The sequence below is a fragment of the Penicillium waksmanii genome, assembly GCF_028829765.1.
Source record: "Penicillium waksmanii strain IBT 27052 chromosome Unknown utg000005l:1.0-5232799.0:1.0-5237142.0, whole genome shotgun sequence".
Classification (NCBI taxonomy): domain Eukaryota; kingdom Fungi; phylum Ascomycota; class Eurotiomycetes; order Eurotiales; family Aspergillaceae; genus Penicillium; species Penicillium waksmanii.
Genome location: NW_026643252.1, coordinates 2,203,507 through 2,228,442, shown reverse-complemented (window position 1 = coordinate 2,228,442; position 24,936 = coordinate 2,203,507). Strand labels below are relative to the sequence as shown.

At 48.9% G+C, this 24,936-nt stretch overlaps 11 protein-coding genes across 11 annotated transcripts; 6 read left to right on the top strand and 5 right to left on the bottom strand.

The window, feature by feature from the left end:
• Positions 1-387: 387 nt before the first annotated feature.
• N7481_005729 (uncharacterized protein) lies at positions 388-1,411 on the bottom strand (the record flags this gene model as incomplete). The annotated part of the gene is made up of 7 exons (XM_057264948.1): positions 388-500; positions 552-629; positions 689-749; positions 811-927; positions 978-1,064; positions 1,116-1,212; positions 1,272-1,411. 7 exons carry the CDS (start codon positions 1,409-1,411, stop codon positions 388-390), a joined length of 693 nt encoding a protein of 230 aa, XP_057122668.1.
• Positions 1,412-4,202: 2,791 nt separating this feature from the next.
• On the bottom strand, positions 4,203-5,188 carry N7481_005728 (clathrin light chain CLC1; the record flags this gene model as incomplete). Its single annotated transcript, XM_057264947.1, has 4 exons — positions 4,203-4,554; positions 4,662-4,762; positions 4,839-5,062; positions 5,131-5,188. Coding segments are annotated over 4 exons (735 nt in total), but the record flags the coding sequence as incomplete, so codon positions are not given.
• Positions 5,189-5,632: 444 nt separating this feature from the next.
• N7481_005727 (CTD-interacting domain-containing protein) lies at positions 5,633-7,109 on the top strand (the record flags this gene model as incomplete). The annotated part of the gene is made up of 5 exons (XM_057264946.1): positions 5,633-5,721; positions 5,790-5,881; positions 5,937-5,995; positions 6,053-6,194; positions 6,247-7,109. The coding sequence occupies 5 exons, from the start codon at positions 5,633-5,635 to the stop codon at positions 7,107-7,109; spliced, it is 1,245 nt and encodes a 414-aa protein (XP_057122666.1).
• Positions 7,110-7,473: 364 nt separating this feature from the next.
• On the bottom strand, positions 7,474-8,840 carry N7481_005726 (t-SNARE syntaxin TLG2; the record flags this gene model as incomplete). Its single annotated transcript, XM_057264945.1, has 4 exons — positions 7,474-7,722; positions 7,803-8,146; positions 8,217-8,734; positions 8,818-8,840. The coding sequence occupies 4 exons, from the start codon at positions 8,838-8,840 to the stop codon at positions 7,474-7,476; spliced, it is 1,134 nt and encodes a 377-aa protein (XP_057122665.1).
• An 80-nt stretch (positions 8,841-8,920) lies between these two features.
• N7481_005725 (uncharacterized protein) lies at positions 8,921-9,348 on the top strand (the record flags this gene model as incomplete). Its single annotated transcript, XM_057264944.1, has 2 exons — positions 8,921-9,170; positions 9,239-9,348. The coding sequence occupies 2 exons, from the start codon at positions 8,921-8,923 to the stop codon at positions 9,346-9,348; spliced, it is 360 nt and encodes a 119-aa protein (XP_057122664.1).
• Positions 9,349-10,489: 1,141 nt separating this feature from the next.
• Positions 10,490-12,102, top strand: N7481_005724 (uncharacterized protein; the record flags this gene model as incomplete). Its single annotated transcript, XM_057264943.1, has 2 exons — positions 10,490-10,645; positions 10,720-12,102. The coding sequence occupies 2 exons, from the start codon at positions 10,490-10,492 to the stop codon at positions 12,100-12,102; spliced, it is 1,539 nt and encodes a 512-aa protein (XP_057122663.1).
• A 988-nt stretch (positions 12,103-13,090) lies between these two features.
• N7481_005723 (uncharacterized protein) lies at positions 13,091-13,327 on the top strand (the record flags this gene model as incomplete). The annotated part of the gene is made up of 1 exon (XM_057264942.1): positions 13,091-13,327. The coding sequence occupies one exon, from the start codon at positions 13,091-13,093 to the stop codon at positions 13,325-13,327; it is 237 nt and encodes a 78-aa protein (XP_057122662.1).
• A 1,414-nt stretch (positions 13,328-14,741) lies between these two features.
• On the top strand, positions 14,742-15,412 carry N7481_005722 (calmodulin; the record flags this gene model as incomplete). The annotated part of the gene is made up of 3 exons (XM_057264941.1): positions 14,742-14,991; positions 15,092-15,304; positions 15,378-15,412. The coding sequence occupies 3 exons, from the start codon at positions 14,742-14,744 to the stop codon at positions 15,410-15,412; spliced, it is 498 nt and encodes a 165-aa protein (XP_057122661.1).
• Positions 15,413-15,790: 378 nt separating this feature from the next.
• N7481_005721 (uncharacterized protein) lies at positions 15,791-16,847 on the bottom strand (the record flags this gene model as incomplete). The annotated part of the gene is made up of 2 exons (XM_057264940.1): positions 15,791-16,766; positions 16,834-16,847. 2 exons carry the CDS (start codon positions 16,845-16,847, stop codon positions 15,791-15,793), a joined length of 990 nt encoding a protein of 329 aa, XP_057122660.1.
• Positions 16,848-17,944: 1,097 nt separating this feature from the next.
• Positions 17,945-19,988, bottom strand: N7481_005720 (uncharacterized protein; the record flags this gene model as incomplete). Its single annotated transcript, XM_057264939.1, has 3 exons — positions 17,945-18,419; positions 18,479-18,777; positions 18,831-19,988. The coding sequence occupies 3 exons, from the start codon at positions 19,986-19,988 to the stop codon at positions 17,945-17,947; spliced, it is 1,932 nt and encodes a 643-aa protein (XP_057122659.1).
• A 965-nt stretch (positions 19,989-20,953) lies between these two features.
• On the top strand, positions 20,954-24,107 carry N7481_005719 (uncharacterized protein; the record flags this gene model as incomplete). The annotated part of the gene is made up of 2 exons (XM_057264938.1): positions 20,954-21,289; positions 21,345-24,107. The coding sequence occupies 2 exons, from the start codon at positions 20,954-20,956 to the stop codon at positions 24,105-24,107; spliced, it is 3,099 nt and encodes a 1,032-aa protein (XP_057122658.1).
• Positions 24,108-24,936: the final 829 nt, after the last annotated feature.

The window sequence follows — 24,936 nt, the reverse complement described above, 5'->3', positions numbered from 1 at the left end:
AGCATTTCTGTAACGATTATTTTTTGAATATACTAGCATTTCATTGCAATATATCAGTTGACAAGTTGAACATTGGAAGTCTTATGTCTACTGACTCTGCTATTCTGCAAAGGAAAGAATAGTGGACAAAAAAGGCTAGTGATGGAAACGCCTTTATGGACAATCTTGATTTAGTATTAAATAATGGAACCTTGACATAAAGTCTAATTTATGCGAGCAGGGGAAATCCCTCAAGTTTCATCATTTCAAAAAAGCTAAGCTTATAAGTGTGATAACCCACATGGCCTCAAAAAAGGTGCATTGTCTCCAATGTACGCCAGGTGGCCTTGAATCATCTACTTCCTTCTCACACTGCATGAGACAGGGGAGCCGAAAAATTCACGAAATTTAATCATCCTTTGCGTATTCCGTTATCCGATTGTTCTGTTTCATCTTTCTCGCGGCGGTGTACATCTTCTGCATAGTATCGATATACTTGTTGACATTCTCTTCCTCATCACCTATAGGGAATTAGGAGACAAACTACCAGAGACTAAAGTTAGGGTACTCACCGGCATATTCGCTAATGAGGTAGATGAACTCCGCCGTATGGAGCTTGCTTGGATCTACTGCCGAGATGCACATAATGTCTAGCCAGGATGGGGTCAGTGAGTGCTAAGTATCCTTTTGCTAGTGTGGCAAGACTCACATCCAAGGACGCTCTTGTACTTGCTTGAAAAGCCCTCTCCGGCAAAATTCCAGCGCCACAGCTTTTTGTCATAAAGTTAGCCATTCTCTGAATACGGCAAATTAAGGGGGTAGCGTATGTACCTTTACATCGACTCTGATGATGGTGTTGTGAACCATGTAGACGAAGAACTTCTCCTCCGAAAACTCTCCTACCTCCACGTTGGCAAGGAAGACATTAAGAGCTGTTTTGACGACTCCCTGGTTTCTTTTTAGCATTTGTCTGACTATACGTACTATCAAGTGCATACTTTGAAGCCCTCTTTCACTGCATCGGTGGTCTTTTCTCCTCCAGCGCTGAAGAATTGGTCGACAGTCTCACTGATCGAATCCGCTGGCTATGCAAAGTTAGTTACCCTTCAACTTTACTTCATAGAGAGTATATTAACCTTGTCGGATATGTTAGTCAGGGAACGTCGTTCCCATCTGAGGGCGCGAATGCCGGGAACCTGAGTCTTGGACGTCGCGTCTGGGTTCAAGAACCGCCTGTTTGTAGAAAATTGAGATTCACTATATGGCCATAAAGGACGTTCGGTCTTACTTACTCATTAATCTCAGACTGAAATTCATTCAGTTTTGAATCGACAAGCTTTTGAAGAATGTCAAGCTCCTGCTTTGCCTTTTCTTCGGCAACTTTGTCCGCCTCCTTGACGGACTCTCTAATGGCAGAAATAACCTGTCCCATGTTGAAGAAGAGGGAAGAACTGAAAGTTCAAAGATATTCTGCCAGAATCTTTGGGGTATGATAGTATTCAGGTGAGAAGGTTTACGGGCAATCGGTGTCTTTTTATACATATTTTGTCGACGTGCGCTTCCAACGCGCCCACGTTCAAGTTCGATACAGAAGTACCCATAGTCTGTCAATCAGTGCCACGTCGCCTGCTACCTAGGTACACCCTCGGAATTAAGGGTCATTTAAGCCAATACATCTTGTGACACTTCGCCTATCTTGACTCAAAATACTGACTGGTAAGCATCCACCCATCGCTTAAAAGCTCAAGGTGTTGAAACCGGCCTCCGGCAATGATCTCTCTCCCCCTCAGTGCACTTCTTTTCTTTCAAGGTAATTTCTGGAGAGCAAAATCTATCGATGTTTATTTCCCTTTCTTCTCATCTGACATTCAGTCTGATTTTTCCAAAACGTTAATCTATTTTCCCCTGTCGGTGTTCGCCCTTATTCCGAATCCGATGTATGCTGGACTTCTAATTCTCTCAGGACGGAAACCCCAGAATAGATATAGAACGCCGTAGTTACTATTTGGCGGAAAGAAAGAGGAGACCAGGTCAGACATTTTTAAGCTTGGCGGCAAGTCAAATTCTGCGAAGCCAGTTGCTGAAGGCTGGCGTCGTTTAGCACAAAATATACATAGCCATAAACAGCATCTATTCCCCAGGGGGCCATGGGAAATGTTCAGGATCGGCGCAGCCGCGTGGCTTCAATAGCCTCGGCTATTATTTCTTCAGTCTTTTAACATATTATAACGGAAAACAAGTCTAGTAACCCGATACTGCACCCTTAGAACTGTGGGGTCGGGGTGGCGTTCGGTTCTTCAGGGGGCCGTCCCGTTCACCGGGTAAGCCCGAGGAACTTGAACCTCTTCTTGGTTTGGCAGGATGACCTCCATTTGAGCAAGCCACGGAGATGCAACTGGCCCATTCACTCGAGACGACATGCCAAACCTTTTCTGCGCTTCTGAAATAAATCAGATGATACGCCACGAAGTTCGACTTGAAGCTGTTTCGCGAAGAACACATGATGATTTCCACGACGCCACTGTGTCACGCTCTCAGCCAGAACGCCGGCTTCCAGAGCTGAAATCATATCAAAGTTCAGTTTATAGCTATAGCGCAGATATTTCGTATCGGGGGCTCCCGTCATTTGAAGTTGTCCACATTCCAGACAAAGAGTGGGCCATACATCAGTCTTTGAAGGATATAAGCTCCCTCGTTTCCACAGTCGAAGTCCAGCGAAGAAACACAGTCTTCATATCCCCACTTCGTCTTCATTATATGACACAGACAAATGAATAGTTTACGGTAATTCTTGAGAAGGAATCATTTTAAGTCGTTGAAAATATCAAGTTCATAGATGGCTTGAACTAAAGATCGAAGAGATCGTCATTGAAGATAATAAATATTGGCAGAGTCAATCTCAATGCATCGATTGAAAGGTGGGAAAAAGAAGGAATTTCGAGAATATCTCTTATTAAAGTTGTTGAAGTCAATTGTTGAAGAATGTCATCCATCATAACCCTCCCTCGACAATAGCTTCATGTTCTTCTAACCGTCGACTCCAATAACATCTTTTACCGACTTTGTTCATTGAGTCCCCAAAAGTCAGCAGCTACTATTTTAACAATACCTCATCATTAACTTATCAACAACTGCCAGTAATCAAGGGCCCCAATGCCTCTCTAAACACGTTTCTTCGTTTTCATTCATCTCGAAGAGTTACAACTGCTCTCCTCAACAACTTTTTCGATTAGTTATTTTGACAGATGTTTTGTTAAACAAAAGGTAAATGAAGATAGCCCTGAGGAGGGTGTCTGGTAGAGCTGCCAAGAGCAAGCAACAAGTTTCGCTTTCCACGGGACTGTCAGGACGCTCAAATAGCCAAAGAGATCCTGGTGAAATGACTGATTGTCTATCCAGAGCACCCTGAGTAGCAACAAGCACCCAGGGAGCAACCCGGAAGCAAAAAATAGGACTGGTTTAATTTTAACCACGTAATACTATAATGACTTAGATCTTGGTGAAATGGACGATTAAAACGGCGTCAAATGTAGCCGCTTTGGGCGTTCAATCTACCGTCACTTAGCGTTGTGATGAAGTAGTGTCATTTAGAGTAGTAAGTACTAGTAAGTAACAAAATGTCCTGTATTTGCCATTTGCTTGTTTGGCAACTACTACTAAGCTGTAATCCATACCAGTGGATTGTCTGGGGGGCAGTAGGATAAATCTACTTCCAATCTCCAGAGGATCCATGCAGAAACTGATTTAGCAATGGCATGATCCATGGACGAGGGTTCTGATAAACCGGTCTGTTCGAAGTTATGGGTGTCATCATCGTATTCCCAGATTCAAGTTCTTGCTGTCAACCCTTGGGGTTTGAACTAGACTATCATCGACTGTACATTTCAGCAGGATACAACGGATAAATCATGAGTACTGGTATTGACGACGCCATCAGTCTGAAATATTTAAATTACACATACCCCCTGGAGGCTTCGCTGCATGGAGAGAGAAGAAAAATTCAATAACAGGACGGGGTAAAATAAGAAAAGGAAGAGAAAAAAAGAAAAAAACGAACACCTCTAAATCCAGACTGACGCATACTGCTGTATGGCTAAAGAAAAGAGCAGCGGAATCCTCAAATTCATCAAACGCCCAGGCGTCAATGATCCGAGGCGGGTTCTGACATTTCGCATCACACATTCCCCCAACGTCCACCCTTTTAACTCAAAACGTAAAGCAACCTAGATCCCGCTGGCGCCTGGAGCTTCCTGGTCTTTCCGCAGATCGACGAGCAACTCGCGGAAGCGCTCCTTACCAGAGCCGCTGCCACCGCCGACAGAGCCCTTACCGGAGACATCGACCAGCTTGGCAATGCGCTCCCAGCTGGTACCACCGGCAGAGGTGTCCTCGCGGTTGGTGAGGAATTGTTCGGCTTCGGTCTTGGTCTGGGCACGGTGCTTGTCGGCCTTGTTGTTGTATGAGACGTAAAAATCATCGACGTCCTCCTGGGCCTTCTTGACGGTAGCCTCCTTTTTCTCGTTCGAGATCTCTGCGCGGCGGGCGATCTCGGCGTCACGCTTCTCGCGCCATTCACTGTACAAAGAGAACCCACCCGTTAGCTTGATTGTATAGAAAGGTGGGACAAGGGGGGAACTGTAAACAGTACGCGCCCTGCCAGGTGAGGGGTTCCTCGGACTTACCGGACGGGCTCCGCCTCTGTCTCGGGCTCCTGAGTACTGGGGTATCCGGTGGGAGGGAAAGGAGATCCAGTGCCTGTGATGGTACCGCCAGGGGCAACCCGCTATATCAATTAACCATCTCGTCAGCGCAACTCAAACTTGAATTTCTAGGGGAGGGGCATAACATCTAGTTCATACCTCATTCTGGTTCTGGGTCTCCACTGATGGGAATGAGGACTCGAATCCGCCTAGGTCCTCCGCGGGAGTATCATTGCTTCCACCACCAAGCAGGTCATCATTGCCGTCGGCGGCGTGGTCTTGAGGGGTCGCGAATTGGTCGGCGTCTTCACCCAGAGCGGCGCGCTCACGGGCCAGAAAGTCGTCCTGGCCGACGCCAGTGTTATCAACAACCTCGGTTTGGCCTGAAGAGATAACAATGTCAGTTCATGATTTCGCGGATGGGCCCCTCGTGCAGGTGGGTGGAGTGTACCTTCAGAGAAGTCCTCCAGAGAAGGGAAGCGGTCAGCCATGTCGCTGAATGAGAAGTTGCTTTTTCAAGGTAGTGTAAAGAGGCAAGGAATGGAAAGAAAATGAAAGCAGATCCAGAAAAGGTCGGAGATCTAAATGGGAAAGCAGAAGTGAGTGTTGAAGTGACAGTTGTTGCCCGGCAAGACCCCCGGAGTGCCCGTCCGTCACTGGCAAAGGCGGTGAGAACAGCTTGCCTCTTCAATATGACACAGCTTCACTTTTCCTATCACAGCATATGATCTTCACAATTGGTTTGGCTGTTTCTGTTCGTGCCTGTCCGGTCTGATATAGCTGGTGTTTATATTTCGACGGTGACACATCCTTATAACCCCGGTTTCACCGTCGCAGCCTGGCTACACCTCCTCACGTTTGCTATTGTTGCTCTTGCGATAACAGCTCCACACACCAACAACCCTCCTCAGTCCCTCTTTTCTTACCCACAAGGCTCATATTACTTTCCAAACATGGCATACACGGATGATGCCGTTAAGGCAAAGCTCTCTACTCTGAATGAGACCCAAGAAAGCATCGTTACTGTCGCTCAATGGGTCATGTTTCATAGGTACACTCTGAGGTCTTTCGCTGTATTGTGACAACGCTAATCTGGATCTCTACTCACAGGCGACACGCTGATCGAACTGCGCAAATCTGGCTTCAAAAGCTTCGTGATGCGCAACCCCCTAAGCGGCTGAGCCTTGTTTACCTCGCTAATGGTACGTGACACCTTCGATTGCATTCCTGTTGTATCCGACTAACGACTACCCAAAGAGGTCGCCCAACAATCGAAAGCCCGAGGAAGGGGCGAATTCCTGGATGCTTTTGCGCCGGTGAGTTGCTATCATTGTAGTTGGAAAGTTCGGGAGTCAAGATTGACAAAGGCATAGATTATCGCAGAGGCCTCGGCCACGGCATACAGAGGCTCCTCGGTGGATATCCAAGGGAAACTACGTCGGGTGATTGAAGTATGGAGGCAGCGCAATGTGTTTGATATACCGGTACTCGATGCGATCGACGCTCGTGTGAACGGTAAGTTCCTTCGTGTCTCTTCGAAGCAGCTTGCACTAGTTTTCTGACCTAGACCCGATTCCAGATATCGACAAGACGCGGTCTACGACCAAAAAGCAGCCTCTCGGGGGCTCCTTTTTCAAGGACGCTTCGAGCGGATCTACTCCAGCCGAAATTCAGCCGCTGGCCCCCTTGCAAGTCGCCCTTACCAAAGCCGCTATGTCCTCGAATACCTCGGCTAAGATCGCCAACGCGGAGTTCGAAAAACTTCAGAACCCCGAAGACCAGCCACTTCCTCCTGTCCACGCAGCTCGCCTCAGCTCCTTGCTCAAGACCCTCGCCAATGCCGAAAGCTCTGTGTCGGAAGTGATCAAGTCGCGACGGGCCTTGATCGACGGACTTGAGAAGCTTCTTGCGACGAACCGCACGGAGCTCGCAAAGGAAGAGACCTTGGCCACTGAGCTTACTGAGAAGAAGACACAAACGGAATCCAAGAGGCGCGATGTTGAAGATGCAATCGTTCGCGGGTTCACGGACGAGAGCGCCGGTGGTCAAAATCAAGGCGGCGATGGTGCAGATTATGCCCGGCCCGAGGTCGAAGCATTGACTCCTCCTCCGGTGGAAGCTCTCACCCCGGTAGGGTCACCCAAACCGGAGCAGGCACATGTACAGGCTAGCCATGGTCCTTTCTCAGAAGAGCCATCCGCCCCCTTGCCTGACGCCCTTGTCATTCCCCACATGGGCCAGCCTGACAATGGAATTTCCTTCCCAGATCCATCTGATCTCTCACCTGGCGGCGGTAACGACTTTGATCTCAGCAATGGTGCGGCCAAGCGGCGTAAAGTAGCCCACGGTGAGGAGGATTATGCACAGTTCGCGAATGAGGATTTGGATGCGGATGTAGCAGAGCTGATTGCACAGCAAGGGCAGCAATGAGCATAAGCGGAGGCTTATTTGCGCACTTCCTTTTTCCTCTCAGATTCTACCTGTACGCAGGAGCCTTTTGTTTTGCGTTTATCTACTTGTCCTAAATGGTTCGCGCGTGGTACATACTGCGTATTTCTGTACCTAGGGAGGGACGATGATCTCGTGATGAGAATACATCCAATGGATTCCATTTTCAGCTTATGTCAGAGTTTACCTATGCTTTCTTCCCCATACTAGTAATGATAGTAGTAGATTATAAGTCTTCCAAGGTTGCTACAAGCGGACTGGAGGTATTCAACTTGAAGTTATAGTGATACAATGGTCATTCCGCGCTTCTCTATTAACTATGGTACTATGAAGACGAGTGAGATCGTTATCGGAATATATCTGGGTCCATCCACCTGTCTCTTGCAAATCGCCGTGACGACGAGTGCCTTCTAAGACGATCCACCGACGCTATCACAGCGCGAATATTGTTGGAACTTTCATCATCAGGTGGTGGTGGGGATGGCGAGCTACTTTTCTTCGGCTTAATGACTAAGAGGATGATCAATCCAATAACCACAAGCGCCAATAGTAACATCGCCTTCCGCTTGGTAGTCCGTCGTTGATAATTAGTGGCCTGCGAAAGCAAGTTAGAGCAGCTCTGGCCGATTGAAGACAAGTGAAAAAAAAAGCATCACTCTATAGATACAAACTTACCACTTTCAGTTCCGTATCTGCGGACTTGACATCAGTGTTCATTTTCTCGACATTATAGTCGATGCGGTCGAGCATGGTTCCTTGGTCGATGATCATGCTTTGAAGTTCGCGGAAGATGTCGGACAGCTCGATGATACCCTTGGCGATGTCATTGATTTCCCGCTCGCGTTGCGCTATCGCGGCATCATTTACGCCCGCTTGTCGTTGCGACGTCTGCATTAACATCGTCTGCGAGAAGGATTTGTCTGCGTCCGACTCCATCAGAGAAGGATCTGTATACGGGTTTTGGGCGGGCGTAGGTGCACTATCGAATGGCGTTGAGATGCCGTCCAGGTCTCGGAGTTCTGCAAGGTAAATCGCCAGTCAGTCATAGTTCCCTCGTTGATCAAGGGGGCATCTGGGGGGGATCCATACTTCTCAAATAAGTGCTCTGTTTCTTGCGGAACCTGGCACTGGATTCCTGAACCCTTTGTGCTAAGGAGATCTGGATATTCTTCGCCATGGTCTCCTCGCCGCTCGTGACACCAGCCTGTTCACGAACCATCGTCTCAATCCGCTGGATAGCCTTCTGACAATCGTGGAAGCTCCGAGTAATATCCTGCGTCAGACGCTCGATAGTGCCTTCGTCCTTTCTGCGTACATCCTCGTCTCCGAACCCAGGCAATAGGTGCTTCTGATGCAACTTATCCAGTTCCGAGGACTTCTGCGCAATATCGGCCAAGTGCTCAGAGACCTCCTCCTGTACATCGACCCAGCGCGGCGGGAGCAGATCCATCTCAATAACCATGTCGCCATCTTCTTCGAAGCCGCCCGTCTCGGAAATCAGGCGGCGGCTCTCCTCCGGCTGGGACGTATCGAAGCCATTGGAGGGGCCGCCAAAACGGGGCTTTTTAGAGGGGTGGTGTGCGAAGGATTGTCGGTAGGAGATATAGCTAGTAGAAGACGCAATCGATTAGTATCGCGAGCTATGCTGTGGCAGCGAGGGTCGGGGCCTAGCTGTCGGGGTAATGTGTACAGATTGGTGCGATCCCGCCACATGGTGGCTATGGGGCAGTGGGAGGTAGGTGAGAGGAGTTTATTGAGGGTGTAGTGTCGTATATGCGAATATCATTATCGGTATGGGCGGTGTTGGTGTCGCATTCGACGGAATCAATGGCGATGAGGTCAATCTGGAGTTGAACTTGAATGAGCCGCGATTGGAAGCTCCCGAGGGTCTCTCCGCTCCCGCCGTGCAGGGGCGGCCCCAGTATTACACTGTTATTACCGGCCTGTTCTCACCAATTCCACCCGTATATTTGGTATGGTCTGTATTGGGTAAGATGGACTATGGAGACGTTGATGGGATGCGTTTCTGTTCACCACAGAAAGGTATGTGTATACTAACTAATATGTAGTAACTAATGAAACCCAGTTCTTTACACCGGACGAAGCCATAGCCGCGGAAAGCGCCTGGACAGCAGTATACGAGCTTCTTGACTTTTCTGCTTATGGTCTCGGCTCTCGACCCTCGACTCTCTTGAATACAAGATACACTCTAGCCGTGTGACCACCTGAATGACCGCATGGACAGATGAGGTCCTTCGTTGTGATTTACTCACGGATAGGTTCGCCGGGAGATGGGGGCGGAGCTGGCTGATGCTCGTGATGAGAGGCTCATTCAGGTGCATGGGCTGGCGGAGGTACAATAGCGCCCGCGGGCACTGCCAACTGTGAAACAGCTTGAGCGGGGCGACGAAATTAACCCGATATCTGCCAGTGGTTATATATGACTAGTATCAGACCAAGTAACTTGAAAATAGAAGCCCCATAGCAGTAGCCGTAGCATTATAGGAGTAGTTGTAGGTGTATACTTGTGTTTCAAACCTCTATATTACTATTGGTGTTGGTGCTCTTTCTCTTTCTCTTTCCTCTGCTTTGCTTGCGTATCACCAAGAATGATGTGTGTCATTTCCTTACAGACTCAGGATACGAGCCCCCATTATCTTTCACACCGAGAGGGGGACTCCAGCATTAAGTGAATTCTATTTAGGGACCAGATCTACTAACCGAGTGATCCATCATTTCCCTGGTTCAAGTTCACCACCGAAATCTATGCGCCAAATGATCCAATCAGTGTTGATGGTTGATGGAGGGCTTCACCTCGTGGGAACAGGCCTCGATTGTGTAACCTTGGTCAACAAGTGACACAGGCACGCATTCAGAGCGTACCTGATACAGTTACTAATCGCCATGTGGTTCCCGTGGGCCGTTTACTACCTACGCTTGATATTCTCTTGCTGGATTTAAATGGGCCATGAACGGCAGAGGAGACCAAGAGAATTTTCGAAGTACTTCAAGAAAAACAAAGACTCGGAGGCTTAGACTAACGGGAACGGCCCGAAAGTCGGTGTAGTCTTGCAGCTGGTCTCTCCACTCCACCGCAGATGCAAATGTCATGCACATTAGTACTCTGTATACTCGTATGTGCGCGGGAAAAGCGGGTTGTTTGCACGACCCGCGTGAGCATTTCTCCGTGATGAAGAGTGACTGCAGGTGCAAAGTGACTGCAGGTGAACATGTGTATGATATCACATCGCGCGCAGTTTAACGGCCAGCCTTATAAGTTTACTTCTTAGTCTTACTTTTCCTGCTAGATGGCCCCGTATTCTCCATTTTTTTTTTCAAATCGTCATTAACCTTACAACAGAATGAGGTCCAATGAACCCGACGAAGAGAATAAGCCCCTTATATCCCTACAGAGCAAAGGCCCTTGTACTTCGAGCTCAGCGAGTATCGGCTATGACGACATTGGCGGGAAAGACCGAGGCTTTAAATCTTATTGGGCGCGCTTTCGTCAACCCTCGGTATGCCCCAAATTCCCTCTGTCGCCTCCATTAACAATAATTTGTGGGCTATGGCTAACATGACGATATTGTAGCCAGCATGGATCATCTGTCTCTACACCATATACGTTATGGTCTTTGGCATCTTGACTGTCCCCGAACTCAACTCTACATTTGCCTTGATATGTCACCAGCGATACTCAGAAAGCAAGAATTCCTTGGGGAAATCAGAAACTAAGGGCCAGGATCTTTTTAAAGAACTTGACAATTGTCTTGGGAACGAGCATGCACAAACACAACTATCGCAATTTTTACTCTACCGCGAAATAGCGTCCGGTCTTCTCGGTGCCATTTCGACGCCAATATTGAGCTCTCTGTCGGATCGGATCGGTCGAAGACGAATCCTTGCTTGTACCGCAGTAGGTCCTCTCATAAAGGAGGTCTTATTTCTCCTTCTTCTTTGGTATCCCGACTCGGTAGATGTATACTGGCTTCTCGTGGGATACGCTGCCGAGGGCCTCAGCGGTGGATTTATCGTCTCGATGAGCACGTCGCAAGCATATATCACCGATCTCGTTCCCCTTAAAGATCGCGCGAGCGTATTTGGATATCTACAAGCTAGTTTATTCTGCACTCTGGTACTGGGTCCTATCATTGCGGGTGTGCTTCTTACAGCTTTCAGCTCCTTCCAATTCATATTTGAGGTCGCTGTTTGCAGCCACTTACCCCTCGGCTTGATCTTTCGCTTCATCCTGCCGGAGTCGCGCCAAAGTTCTTCCATAAACATGGTTGATACAGAGCACCTATCAGAAGAAAACGGAATTCGGTCGATGTGGTCATCACTCAAGTCGATTCGTACGTCAAGTATCTCACGACGAAGAAATATGGCTCTTCTAGCCTTCGTAGATTTTGTTGTCTTTGGTGTTTACCTAGGCATCAGCCCGCTTCAGTTGGCGTATCCAGGATATTTATTCCATTGGACGCCAACCATCCAAAGTTTAGTGATGGCTTTGACATCATCGTGGAGTGTCCTCGTGCTAATTGTGCTATTCCCCAAGGCAATGACGCTTGTACGTCGGTGTGACAGGCGGGCTTCCGGTGTCTCTCTGCTAAAGTTTGGCGAGATGGGTGCTGTCAAGTTCTGCTTGATTCTCCAAGTTATGGGTTACATTGGCATTTCTTTAGCTCAAACCCCTGGCGCGTTCATCATCTCATCTCTGATTGTTGCATCGTCTGCTCCCATATCTCCTCTTTTAACATCCTGTCTCACCGCGTACGTGTCCAGTGATCAAATAGGTCAGCTACTTGGAATTTTGAGCTTTTTGCATGCGATTTCTCGGGTTGTCATGCCTGCTGTGATGAATGCTACTTACAGCAGGACTGTGGGTCTTTTCCCGGCGCCGTTGTTCATGCTTCTGGCAATCTTTCAGGGCGTTTCATTACTGGCAACGATGGGTGTCAAAGCAGATGTTGTTTAATCAGTTCAGCAAGAAGAAATCGCTCAGTACCGAAATTTTCCTTCAATTATTCTGAATCCTTCATAGATTTGGGTCAATATTGGTAAGCGAAGCTTGGTAAGCTGCCCTAGAGCAATACGAGAGCCGCGATTCACTCTTTCTTTGGTGGAAAGTCTAATTGTATGCCACTTTTCTGAGGTCTCTAAACTTGAGTCATGCTGTCTATTTTTGATTCGAAACATCGATCACGATGTGACGACTAGGGACAAACAATGCATCATCGACTCAAAATATAATATATTGGTCAACAATCTTTTGCAAAAAGTGGCCGCTAGGAGTACTAGTAGTATCAGAGGGTTCTTCAACCATTTACTTGAAGGAAGAGGTCATGCTCTCCTGAAATATTTGCGTACATCGATGGTTGCTTTTGCTTCTTTCCGTACAGTGTTGACGCGATTCGAACTGCGGGGTCCGGTCTCATTCCGGCTTCTAGGCTGTGTCGGCGTCGGAAGAGGGCTAGTCAAAGGCTTAGGGTGTAACCATGGGTTAGCACCGAAAGCCGTCATCGCATTGGATGCCTAATCCATAATCCTTTAATATTGTAGCCGCTTTGGCTAGATCGATTTATAGCAAGTACAACGTGAATGTATTTCAAAGCGGCGACTCTAAGCGGAAAGTGATCGCTCATGTACTATGCGTCTTACTGGAGCCTAGGAAGGCTTGTTTCTTCAGTTCTGTCTAGGCAGCACCAGTCATCTTTAACTGGAAATAAGCCCTGGAGCTGAGCAGTTATCTCCGATCTTACAGGGGGATGGCATTGCCCATGAGTCATGATGAATTTGTAAAAGTGGTCCTGGAATGCTTATTTAAACCATAGTTCTCCCGGGTCGAAGAATTGTAACTTCAATCTGCTATACTGCTCTCTCGTTACAATTGGCTCTGCTTGACGTACAAGAATTCAAGTTTATCATCAATCAAGCCTCTATATTCCTCTGATATAATAATCATAATGGCCGGCGCCGGTTCCCTTCAACGATCAACGGATGGCTCAGCTCCACGCACTGATGTTCAAGTCGCAAAGGACGCATGGAAATTTGTCCAGCGAAAAGTTCAGAAACATCGCAGCCCACCCTCAATCCCCGAAGAAGACTTACACAAAACACTTTCACAAGAGTCGACCATGAGCAAAGCAAACACTCTCGTTGTTGCTTCGGACGATCAGCCAGCCAAGAAGACTGAAAATTGAAATACGACCAGTTAGGTTGAAGAAGGAAACAGAAGGCTCGTCGGTAATTGGGTACTTGAAGTCTGGGATCTTGGAAGTCTTAGTTGGATTCTGAATGGTTATGCGTCTAATGTGGTGCCTTTGGAGTTTTTCTTCTTTTTGATTCGTTTCTCTTCCTTTATCAATAATCCGCCCGCCATGCACTATGTTGGCGGCTTGATCTGCATGAAGTTGGTGGGGTTGAATGCATTCCCCGAGGACTTGAACGGCTACAACCTTGAAAGGTTTCCACTAGTATCTTCTTCAATATCTGTGACCATTAATTTATAAATTTATTCAATGGATATGTACTAGAGGTTCCTAACTTGAACTTGAATGATCCCTGAATCCTCGAAATAGCTCCGTTAACTAGCATAAACATATTCTTTTTCTCTCGGCATGGTGTCAACTACAGAGTACTTCACAGGATGTTAGCTATGGGAACCCACCACTCAGCCCTACCCTCGGCAAAATAGGCAGGGGGAATGAGATGGGGCCTGGGGCTTGGCCTTGGACTTGGACTTGGGGTCTAGCCGTGTACCCTCCGTGGCGAGTGGCAGCACCATGCTTTCCGTGGGGAGTAGACAAGGTCAGCTGCGGGGCTGATAGCACCACCAGGCTCGAATCCGCAGGGGTAAGGGACAACTTTCATCTGCAGTCATGGTTCTTGGCTCGTACTAGCGGGGCGGGAATGGCCAAACACCAAGCTTTTCTTCGATCCGCCGGGTGTCGTCAGCTGAAGGAGTGTTTTGAACACAGCCAGGGTGGATAGAACCACGAGGATCTGTGAGGTGGGAAGCAGCTGTTGAAGCAGAGGATATCTTAGGTAGCGAGTACTGTTATCCGTATAAGTACGGGAGTAAAAGCAACTTGAACTGTCAATAACAAGACGGAAAGTACAGATGGAAGAGTCACGCTGACCGCCTGGCCCACGGTTGTCTCTGATTGGCCATTCATTGTGTTCTGCCACCTCCGTAAGGCTGGCTTTCCCCTTAACTTCCTCCCCGCCAGAAACTCCATCGACCCCTCCCTTCTCTCTCCCCATTTTCTGTTTTCTTTCCCCCCCTCCCCCTTTGCATATCCCTCCAGATCTAGCAAACATGGTATGTCTCTGTTTTGTGTTCCACCCTCGTTGCTTTTCATCCATCCTGCATCGCAGAATGGAGAGCCTTCCTCCTCTCAAAGCCCTCCCCCGCACCCGCGGGACAGACACTGTTGTCCTGTTTGTTGACTGACCGCGCGATCGCACCTATCTAGGCCGATTCTCTGACCGAAGAGCAAGTTTCCGAGTACAAGGAGGCCTTCTCCCTCTTTGTGAGTTATCCAATCTTCGAATTGAATTGCCAGCGTGGGATCATTTAGGCTGACGGGTTATCTTGTGATCGACAGGACAAGGATGGCGATGGTAAGTGCGGCCTATGCTGAACACCTCATGTCCTTTTCACGGGCGGCGTTTCCTTCGCGATTGGATTCCATCAACTTACCGTTGAACCCTGCTAAAAACTATTTGCGATCTGTAGGAGAAATCACCACCAAGGAGCTTGGCACCGTCATGCGCTCCCTCGGCCAGAACCCCTCCGAGTCTGAGCTGCAGGATATGATCAACGAGGTCGATGCCGATAACAACGGTACCATCGATTTCCCCGGTACGCTTCCCCCCTTCTCCCCAATCCCATTATCTACTCCTCCTCTCCTCTCGTCTCCTCCGCCCGTCACAAAAAGACTAATATTGACATGCGCCCACAGAGTTCCTGACCATGATGGCCCGTAAGATGAAGGACACCGACTCCGAGGAGGAGATCCGTGAGGCCTTCAAGGTCTTTGACCGTGATAACAACGGTTTCATCTCCGCCGCTGAGCTGCGCCACGTCATGACCTCCATCGGCGAGAAGTTGAGCGACGATGAGGTTGACGAGATGATCCGCGAGGCCGACCAAGACGGCGATGGACGTATCGACTGTACGAATTCCCTCCCCCCACCCCCACGTCAAGTCGCAATCCTCGAAGACCCACTGACCCAATTGTCTACTAGACAACGAGTTCGTCCAGCTCATGATGCAAAAATAAACTTCCACGTCGCCATGTGTTCTCCGTCTTTAGCTGAAATCGCGATTTTCTCAACGAGGATGTTTTTCTATTCTTCCTTCTCTTATTGTCTTCCAGCTCAGTTCCCGATACTGTCTCTGTAGTCTATGCTTTTTACTGGGCTATGGCTTGGACTCTTCATGATCCAGCGTGCACTTTGGAATGCAAGTAGCGAGGTATAGGGGGGGAAGATTGGGCCGTGGTGTGGGCTGCGTTTCATCGTACATCTATGAATTGATATTCAGCTTCGCATCTACCAAGATGCATGCTGCTACCCTTCACTTCACCCGCGCGACGCGGACCCGGTAAATATTGTAAATGCAGACTGTAGATAATGGAACGCCCAAAATATGCTCCAAATCACCGATTAAACCGTAAAACCTCCATATACTGCCTCGCCACATCGGCCCCAGCCTGCGGATCAGGGTCATCTTCAGCACTAACAGAAAGTCCACCCCCGCTATTCCTCGAACCCTTAATCTTCACCAGGCGCTCCTTAACTTCACTCCCAACCCCAGGAACAAGGATAGCCTCCCTGGCCCCTTCAACCCCAAGCCGGCCCCAAAACTCGCGAATCAGCAACGCCGTCGCCGCAAATTCAGCATCAACATCACTCTCCTCCAACGCAGACAAAGACACATCAACGCCAGAATCCGTCTCCCCATTGACATCGGACGTAACAGCCCCATCTAGAGAATCAACCACCGAAGGACCACGCCATTCGATCTCAACGACCGTCCCACGAACACGATTCGTCGGATAACTCTGTCGCACATCGCCCAGTCGCACGCGGAAATCGCCGATATCGTAGAACACGCCGTTCTGCACCACGACGGTTAATCGGTGACACCAGAAGGGCTGGCACGCGTAGGTGAAATGCTGGAACAGAGTCGCGTATGAGGAGTGCGGTACCGTCGTCATTAGCATCGGCGAGATATTACTCGTCGTACTCTCGTTGGCATTTCCCGTCGTCGCCGCGCCAGCGCCAGCGCCCGCACCCACACCCTGAGCCCCCGGCGTAGCTGGGGTAGCAGCAGGCGAGGGCGAAGCTGCGTTAGGCGGGTGGAACGGTTTCTCTGCTGGCTCCGAGGTATAAATAAAGCCGTGGTTGTGGTAATGGCTCAGCGAGAGAAATTGCATATACCGTGGCTTTGAGGGGCGTTGGTTTGGACCCGAGGACGCGGGTAATAGGCCCGGTGTGTCACGCATGAGCTTCTGCTCTAGTGTCCACCGGCCTAATTGGATTAGGTCTTCATCTGGGAAGGAGGAGCGCAGACGCTCTGTTATGTTTCCCAGGGCTGTGGAGGCGTTTGGGTGTGCTGGGATGAAATAGACACTTCGGGTTATTAGTTCAGTCACGGTGCCAGTGTGTATGGTGGGTTATTCCTGGTGGATTTATTTACCCTGTGATTGGCATTTTGTGTATATATGTCTGCGTTCGCAGAGATTCAAGTTTATATACTAGACCACGGGGCTGGGGTCAGATGCTGATGCACTGTCCTGGCGATTCAAGTCGACTTGCCAAAATGGGGAGCTTTGAGGACGGCTGTTCTTTGAGATTGTTTAGGTCCCGGCTCTCACTATAGCACTAGTACAAGCAGTACAGGCCCCCTTGCATTCATTCAAGGTTGAACTGCGCCCAGATGACAGAGGCTTGGTTGGTCAATGCAAGATTATTGCCAATTGGTATCAATGCCAGATATGAACCAATTCATGCAGTAAATACTCCGGATCCTATTCCATATTAGTACAGTCTCTTTCTTGACAAGCAGATGGAGGATATACCAGCCCAGCTTTGTGCAGTAATTCAGTGTCTTTAATTGAGTGATTGATTCAAAGAACGCAGATTAACGACCGGCAGAAAGTCAGGCATCACTTCCGCCTCAGCCATCAGGCCCGGAATCCTGGGCAGAATATGTAGGCGGTGTGGTTTGTTCATGGAGTATAGGTGGTAATGTAGTGCGAGCTTGTTGAAGCGGAAATATATGAAAGCGAAAAATTGGGGCGACCAAATTGTGGAGGAAGACTTGAAGGATGTTGAGATATGACGAGTAGGCACCAGGCAAGTGAAAGAGGGAATGACAGAGGGCAAATCCGACCAGTGCAAGTCCGCGTACCAGGCATCACAACTAGGGGTACCCAGGTAATAACTAGAAAGAGGAGAACACCTACTGGCTGGTCTCAAGAAAAATGGTGTCTGAATTATTTTCTATATTCAGGCCAGCCTGAATTGAATTGCTTATACACCGTTTAGGATCATACAACTAGCCTGCAAATACCCTACTACGCTAGGTAGATGAATTCGAAGGTTGATGTGAATGGTGATGCACCAACTTGAATGCTATAATGTGACTTCTTTGTACAAATCTCCGAGTTGTTCGCCAACCGACCCCAAAATGATGCATGCCAAACCGTAACACCTTGCAAAATGTGCACAGCAACAACTCCAAAATGATATCTCAAAAATGCCAATGACAAATTAAGAAAAGAGAAAAAAAGAGCACCAATCAAACGCTAGAAAAAGTCCTGCTCGACTAGCCATTGCGAATCCATGGCATAAGCGACAAGATCCGCCGCACAGCACATATCCTCATGTCCATGTTCCAGGTCGAGAAGATCAAGGACCGTTTCCATTCGACCTTCTAGCACCTGCTTGAGCTTTGCGATTTTGCTCTGCAAGCCCTTGCTCTGGTGCTCCTTAATAAGAGCACCGGTACCAGCGTGCTCTTGTATCTTAGCTGACTTGGCTTTGTCCGGTGTTCGACTGGTTGTCTTCCGGTTAGGAGAGCAAGGCGCAAGTGCTTGCCGCTGAGGCTGGGTAGGAGGTACAGGTGCTACAGCCTCCGGCTTGCGGTTCTTGAGAAGATTCTTGAGGAGAAAGAGTAGCCAGACCAAGTTCGTCCGAGGCACATACTCTGCCCAAATCCCGGGGACATCTTTGATCTTTTCTGTTTGCGAGGGGTCTCCCGTGTAGACTGTTGCGCGCATGCTGCCAGATGGTGTTAGAATGATACCAGCGGATAATGGAATATGGGATCAAACACATACTATCTGTACGTATCTCGCAGCAGAATCTCATCCTCGTCTTCACCGACCGCGTCGAAAATTTTCTTCTTATCCAAGTCCGAAGAAGCAATTTCCATCACACCTTCAGGGTCATCAGGCAGATCAGCCAAGCGGAGATCGGCACGCGAGAGCGAGTAGTCGATGATGGTAGTATCGATAGAGCTCGTGCCGAAACCACTGGGAGAAGACTGTCGCATAGCATCCAGATCCGAGGGAGGGTCCATGGAAGCATCTGGCCTAGTTGACCGAATACATACATTTCCAAGATGGAGATCGCGATGCTAAATCAAGATTAGAATTGGGTCGTCAATTCCCCCAGTGTATCGAAACTCACCTCAAACATCGCATATTCCTCGGCACGGGCAAGAGCCATAGCGACCCCCCAAAAGATATCATATATTTGGAAGATCGAAGACCAAGAGAATTTCTCCAATTCACAACCAGCATCATCCATCTCCACAATCGCCCACAACTGCGTATCCGCATATGATTTCCTACTAGAGGGATCAGGATTCAAGCAGTCGTCCTTCGTCTCCTTATAATGATCCCACGCCTTCTGGAAGCTCTCGGGGAATCGACCCTGCACAACATGAATCTCTCTGAAGCGCGCAAACCCAGGGATTGGATCAAGGTATTTCAGCATCTTTGCCTCGGAAGCAATTTCCTCGATGGAAGTGAATTTCTTCGAGCCGGGTCCTCGCGGCGCGTTCAAGGGGACAACCTTGAAGACACCATCTCCATATGCTCGCAGTTTTGCCAATTTTGATTTTGAGACCACCGGTCGCTCACCCTCCTCGCGCAAATGCAATTTGTAGACTTCGCCGTAGGATCCCTCGGCTAACTTTGCGACGTGAAACATCTTCGTTGATTTGGAAGCCCACGAGCCGAACTTTTGAATGCTTTGCGATGCGATTGGGGATAGGGCTTCGTTAAGGATTGGGCGAACGTAGGCGTTGGTTTTGGGGTCGTGGATGAGTCCGGATGATCTCCGTCCCGCAGAGGTCTTCTTCGTAGGTCGATTTTCCGGGGTAGGATTGTTGGGTTTGGGTGCTGCCTTTTTGGGTGTTCTTTGCGCGCGCGCTTCTTCGGAGGAAATCCGGACCTCCACCATTTCCTCATATCGCTTCATCTCTGATGTCTTTTCGGCGGGCTGCTCGGTCGGAATATCCATGGACGGGGCCGTGTACTGGCGATCAGCGGTTGTAGATGGTGTGTCGTCGGAATACTGAATTTTTAAATCCTCGTCCTGGTCTTCTGTTGCTAGCCCTCCGTTCAGCGGTATCTCTACCTCTTGCGCTGCAGATACTGGCTCCTCGTTGATGGTTATTTCAGCTAGCTTGGATTGGATGGCCTCGACGGTCACATCAACAGCCTTGCATGTCTCCCTCGCTGGGCTCTTCTGGTCAAAGACTGCCCTGGGCGCATTGTTCTTCCGTTTCCCGTACACCCTTCTCTGAGCGACCGTTCTGGTGGTGGGTTTCCGAGTCTCCATGATTGTCGTTCGGTCCGCAGAAGGGGGGGAATGGGAGGATCGGTATGGCCTTGGGTCGCTGTCTGATTCTGGACACGGTATAATTAGGCGAGAGGTGTCGACAGATGGCGGGAAGAGGAGTTGAATCAAGGGGATTGATGTAGCTGTCAAACGCCATCGATGCTTGCCGACCGTATTGACGTTTGTCCGAAATAGGACTAGCGGCCAGTTGCCGCGGTGAGCCATTCTTCCAACGGACCAATCAGCAGCCCCTTTCATACTAATTAGGAGCGGGCACTGTACATAGGAGGCCATGGAGTTGCAGATGGCTTGAATAGTATTTGGAGGACAAGGCAGAGAGACACGGTAGCCATCAACCTACTACTACTAGAGCAGCATATTAATTCCAAGGTTCAAGTTGGCTAAGATGCGGGAATCAAATCAGATACTGTATTATACGAGTACCTACGTACTAGCAGTTGGAAGATCAGAGTACTAGTAGGATCATAGTACCGTCACGGTCTTCAGGTTGAAGTCTCCTACTACTATCAAATTTGTGGGACATTCCAAGAAAGGATAAATGTAATATTTGCGGTGGAATCTTATTGAAGCATAAACATACATAATCTGATGAGGCCGTGAGATTGGATGGGTGGGGACGGGCAAGACATCGTGGAGCTATCGAAGATCACCGCCCGGCGTTCAGAGTGGATACGAGCCGCCTAGTCACCTAGATCATGAGTATCGCAATCATGAGATCTCACAGCCTCCGAGTCGTCAGCAAAGAACTGCAGGGCCTTCTTGACAGGGGTTGGTTTTGAGCAAGGTGCCAGTGGGTGACTCACCTCGCCAATGACTCACTCTCTACTATCCTTTAATACACCCTTGATCTCGAACCGTGGGGTTTGGCTAACAATCATTTATCTATCTCTACTGTCTATTGCCTGTCATTTGGAATGGCTTCCACACAGGTCCCGGAAAAGCCAATGAGCGAGAAACATCGAATCAAGCTTGAGAAATTTGCTCAAAAGAAAGCGAGACAAGCACAGCACCAATCTAATACAAACCCGAAGGAGAAAAAGCCCAGGAAGCTAGATGTCCTTGCTGTCAACGCAAAGGATTGGGTCGATGAGACCCCTCCTGGACAGAAGAAAATCTTGAAATCGCTTGATGATGACTTCCTGAAAGCTTACGTGCCGAATGTTGTCGAATCGTCCTGGTATAGTTTCTGGGAGGAACAAGGATTGTTCAAGCCGCGAACAAATGAGGACGGCAGTCTGAAACCGAAAGGGAGCTACGTGATTGCGATACCGCCACCAAATGTAAGTAATAAAGTCTCGAACAATTGGAAGACATACTAATATAAGCTGTGGATAGGTCACCGGAAAGCTACACATCGGACACGCTCTAGCGCTCTCTTTGGAAGACACCCTAATCCGATGGCACCGCATGCGACAGTTCTCAACATTATACATTCCCGGCTGCGACCATGCAGGAATTGCGACGCAGGCTGTTGTCGAGAAGCGACTTGCAAGACAACCAATCGATGGAAAGTCTAGGAGGCAAGACTTCACGAGAGCTGAATTCGTCCAGCTGTGTCAAGATTGGAAAGGGGATTACCGTGAAGAAATAAATAAGACAACTCGCAGACTGGGGGTTTCGGTAGACTGGTCACGAGAGGCGTTCACAATGAGCCCACAGCTATCAAAAGCTGTCACCGAGACGTTTATTCAACTTCATTCAGGTGGTTTGATCTACCGGGCTAACAGGCTCGTGCATTGGTCATGCCACCTCTCCACGGCATTATCTACACTTGAAGTAAATCAGCTTGAAATTGACGGGACAACAAAGCTCACAATTCCTGGCTATGATAGGAAAATTGAATTTGGGACCCTTACGTATTTCAAATACCCGATCGAAGGCTCGGATCAAACAATCGAGATCGCCACTACTAGACCGGAGACCATGCTAGGAGATACCGGAATTGCCATTCACCCTGACGATGACAGATATAGGAGCTTCGTGGGCAAGATCGCGCGACACCCTATCATACCCCACAGGAAATTGAGAATTGTCGCTGACGAATATGTGGAGAGAGAGTTCGGGACTGGTGCTGTCAAGCTGACGCCTGCTCATGACCACAACGATTTTAATCTAGGCAAGAAGCATCATCTACCATTCATCAACATTCTCAACGAAGACGGGACTTTCAATGAAAACGCTGGTCCCTACGCTGGACAGAAACGGTTCGATGCCAGATATGGTGTGATCGAGGAACTCAAAAATCTCGGCCTCTTCACTCGACAAGAGCCGAACAAGATGGTTGTCCCGATATGTAGCCGATCAGGAGATGTCATTGAATCGCTGTTGAAGCCGCAATGGTGGATGAGAATGGAACCATTGGCGAAGCCAGCCATAGAAGTCGTTGAACGTGGCGAGCTCGTGATCCGACCAGAGGCTCAGAAGCGGCACTATCTACAATGGATGCGGAATCTCCAGGACTGGTGCTTGTCAAGACAGCTATGGTGGGGTCATCAGATCCCGGCATACTTCGTTACCGTCGAGGGCGAAGATAAGGCAGACGATGTCAATGATGACTATTGGGTCTGTGGGAGGACTGAAGAGGAGGCGAAGGAAAAGGCTGAAGCGAAGTTCCCTGGCAAGAAAGTTACACTCAAGAGGGATGAGGATGTTTTGGATACCTGGTTCAGCTCTGGACTTTGGCCATTCAGTACTCTTGGATGGCCGGACCAGACGGCAGATCTCGAAAAATACTTCCCAAATACGACCTTGGAAACTGGTTGGGATATTCTGCCGCTATGGGTCAGCCGTATGATTATGTTCTCACTCAGATTGACCGGCAAAGTACCCTTTAAAGAGGTCTTCTGTCATGGTCTAATCCGAGACAGCGATGGCAGAAAAATGTCAAAGTCCCTCGGCAACGTCATTGATCCGAAAGACATAATGGACGGCATAAGCCTCGAGTATCTAAACAAGAAGCTACTGGAAGGTAACCTACCCCAAACGGAGGTCAAGAATGCCGAGAGATATCAGAAAAAGGCCTTCCCACAAGGTATCCCGGAGGTGGGAGCCGATGCGCTACGCTTCTCGCTCGTTCACTACACTCAAGTATCCGGCAGTGACATTAATTTCGATGTCAACACAATGCAAAGCTACCGGAAGTTCTGTAACAAGATCTATCAAGCCGCGAAATATGCCCTTGGCAAGTTTGGAAACGACTTCATCCCCCGCTCTGGCAGTGGACTATCAGGTAATGAGAGTCTGGCCGAGAAGTGGATTCTCTCGAAGATGAACGCGGCCACAAAACAAATCAACCAAGCGCTCGAAGAGCGAGAATTTTCCCGTTCCACAGAAATCATCTATAGGTACCTGTGGGACGATCTCTTTGGCACCTATATCGAGAATTCCAAGTCCATCATTTCAGACGGTACGCCCGAGGAAGCGCGCTCAGCCAGGGACACATTATATACTACATTAGAGACAGGCCTGCGCCTCATCTCACCATTCATGCCATTTTTGAGCGAAGAACTTTGGCAACGACTACCACGCCGCCCAGGAGACGACGCGCAATCCATCACGATTGCGTTGTACCCGGAGTACGAACCCTGCATGGATGATCTTGACTCAGTAAAAGCATATGAGCTTGTGCTAGGTTGCTCAAAGGGGATTCGATCGCTTATGGCGGACTATGGTGTGAAAGATGTCGGCATCATACATATCGGGCCTTTGAATGCAAGAGCGCACGATACTATATCCACTCAGCTTCCCGCCATCAGGTCGCTCTGCTGTAAAATACCAACAGAAATCAGGATCGGTGTTGTGGGAGCTGGAGAGCCCAGTCCACCGGGCTGTGCTGTCTTCCCTGTTTCCGCAGATGCAAATGTCTTTCTCACTATTCAGGGTCGCGAAATAGAAGCCGGGAAAGAAGCCGAGAAAATTAGGGCGAAACTGGATGAAGCGAGGAGAGATCAGAATGAGGTCTATACGTTTAGGGAAGAGCTGGGTAAAGTTCTAGATAAGGATGTTAGTGAAGCTATACGGCTGGCCGACAGTCGCAGGCTGGATGTGGAGGCAAGGTTGCGGGCTTTTGAGGAGGCCATTGCGATGTTGGAGATTTAGAAGGGATTTCCTTTTTGGTTTGCCACTGTGTGTGACCTGTTTTATTTTCCATGATTTTCTTATTCGTTGGTGGTTATAATATGTTCTTTTAACTATTTGATCCTTCGTATAGTTTTTCGCCGGAATAAGGAGTATGTTTTTACTTTTCTAATATTGGACCCACTCAAGTGCTGGTGGACATGGTAAGTATGAAACCGCCATGCCGGTGATCTACGTTCCATATCCCTAGATAATGTTTCAGTAAGAGAAAGACCTGACGGCGAAAAAAGAAGAGAAGTCGAATAGAAGAAGATCAACTCATTTTTTACCTCTTCCCACCTCGACCCACCAGATCTGTGACGTCGCATTAGCACCCAATGGAGCCCCATCGTCATCGCCAACACCCTGCTCGCGTGATGACAGAACGTGAGCGTTATCCTCCGGGCATGCATCCAGGGCCACGCCGGCCAATCAGGCGATCAAGCGCAAGGAGGAGAGCATCCCCCGCCATGGTGAGACACGAGTGAGGGCTGGACGCGGGCGACCCCCACGATCGGCAATTAAATGGCTGATTGTGGCGCGTTGTTTGACCGTGCACGAAAGCGCGTCCAGCCCCTATCCGGCTCTTCTAGAGAAGATTGTGGGAGAGACAAAAAGTGGGCTGGTGCTCAGCAAGCGTATGGCACTTATGCAGCAGAGGCACATCACCGGCATCGGGTGCGATCTGAATGGTCGATAACCGCACCAAGTGGGAATACCCTCGGGGCTGGTCGGAAGGGTGGAGTGTAGGCTGTGACGTACGGATGAAGGCGATGCATGTACATCGTACTCTGGAGAGTGTACAGAGGAT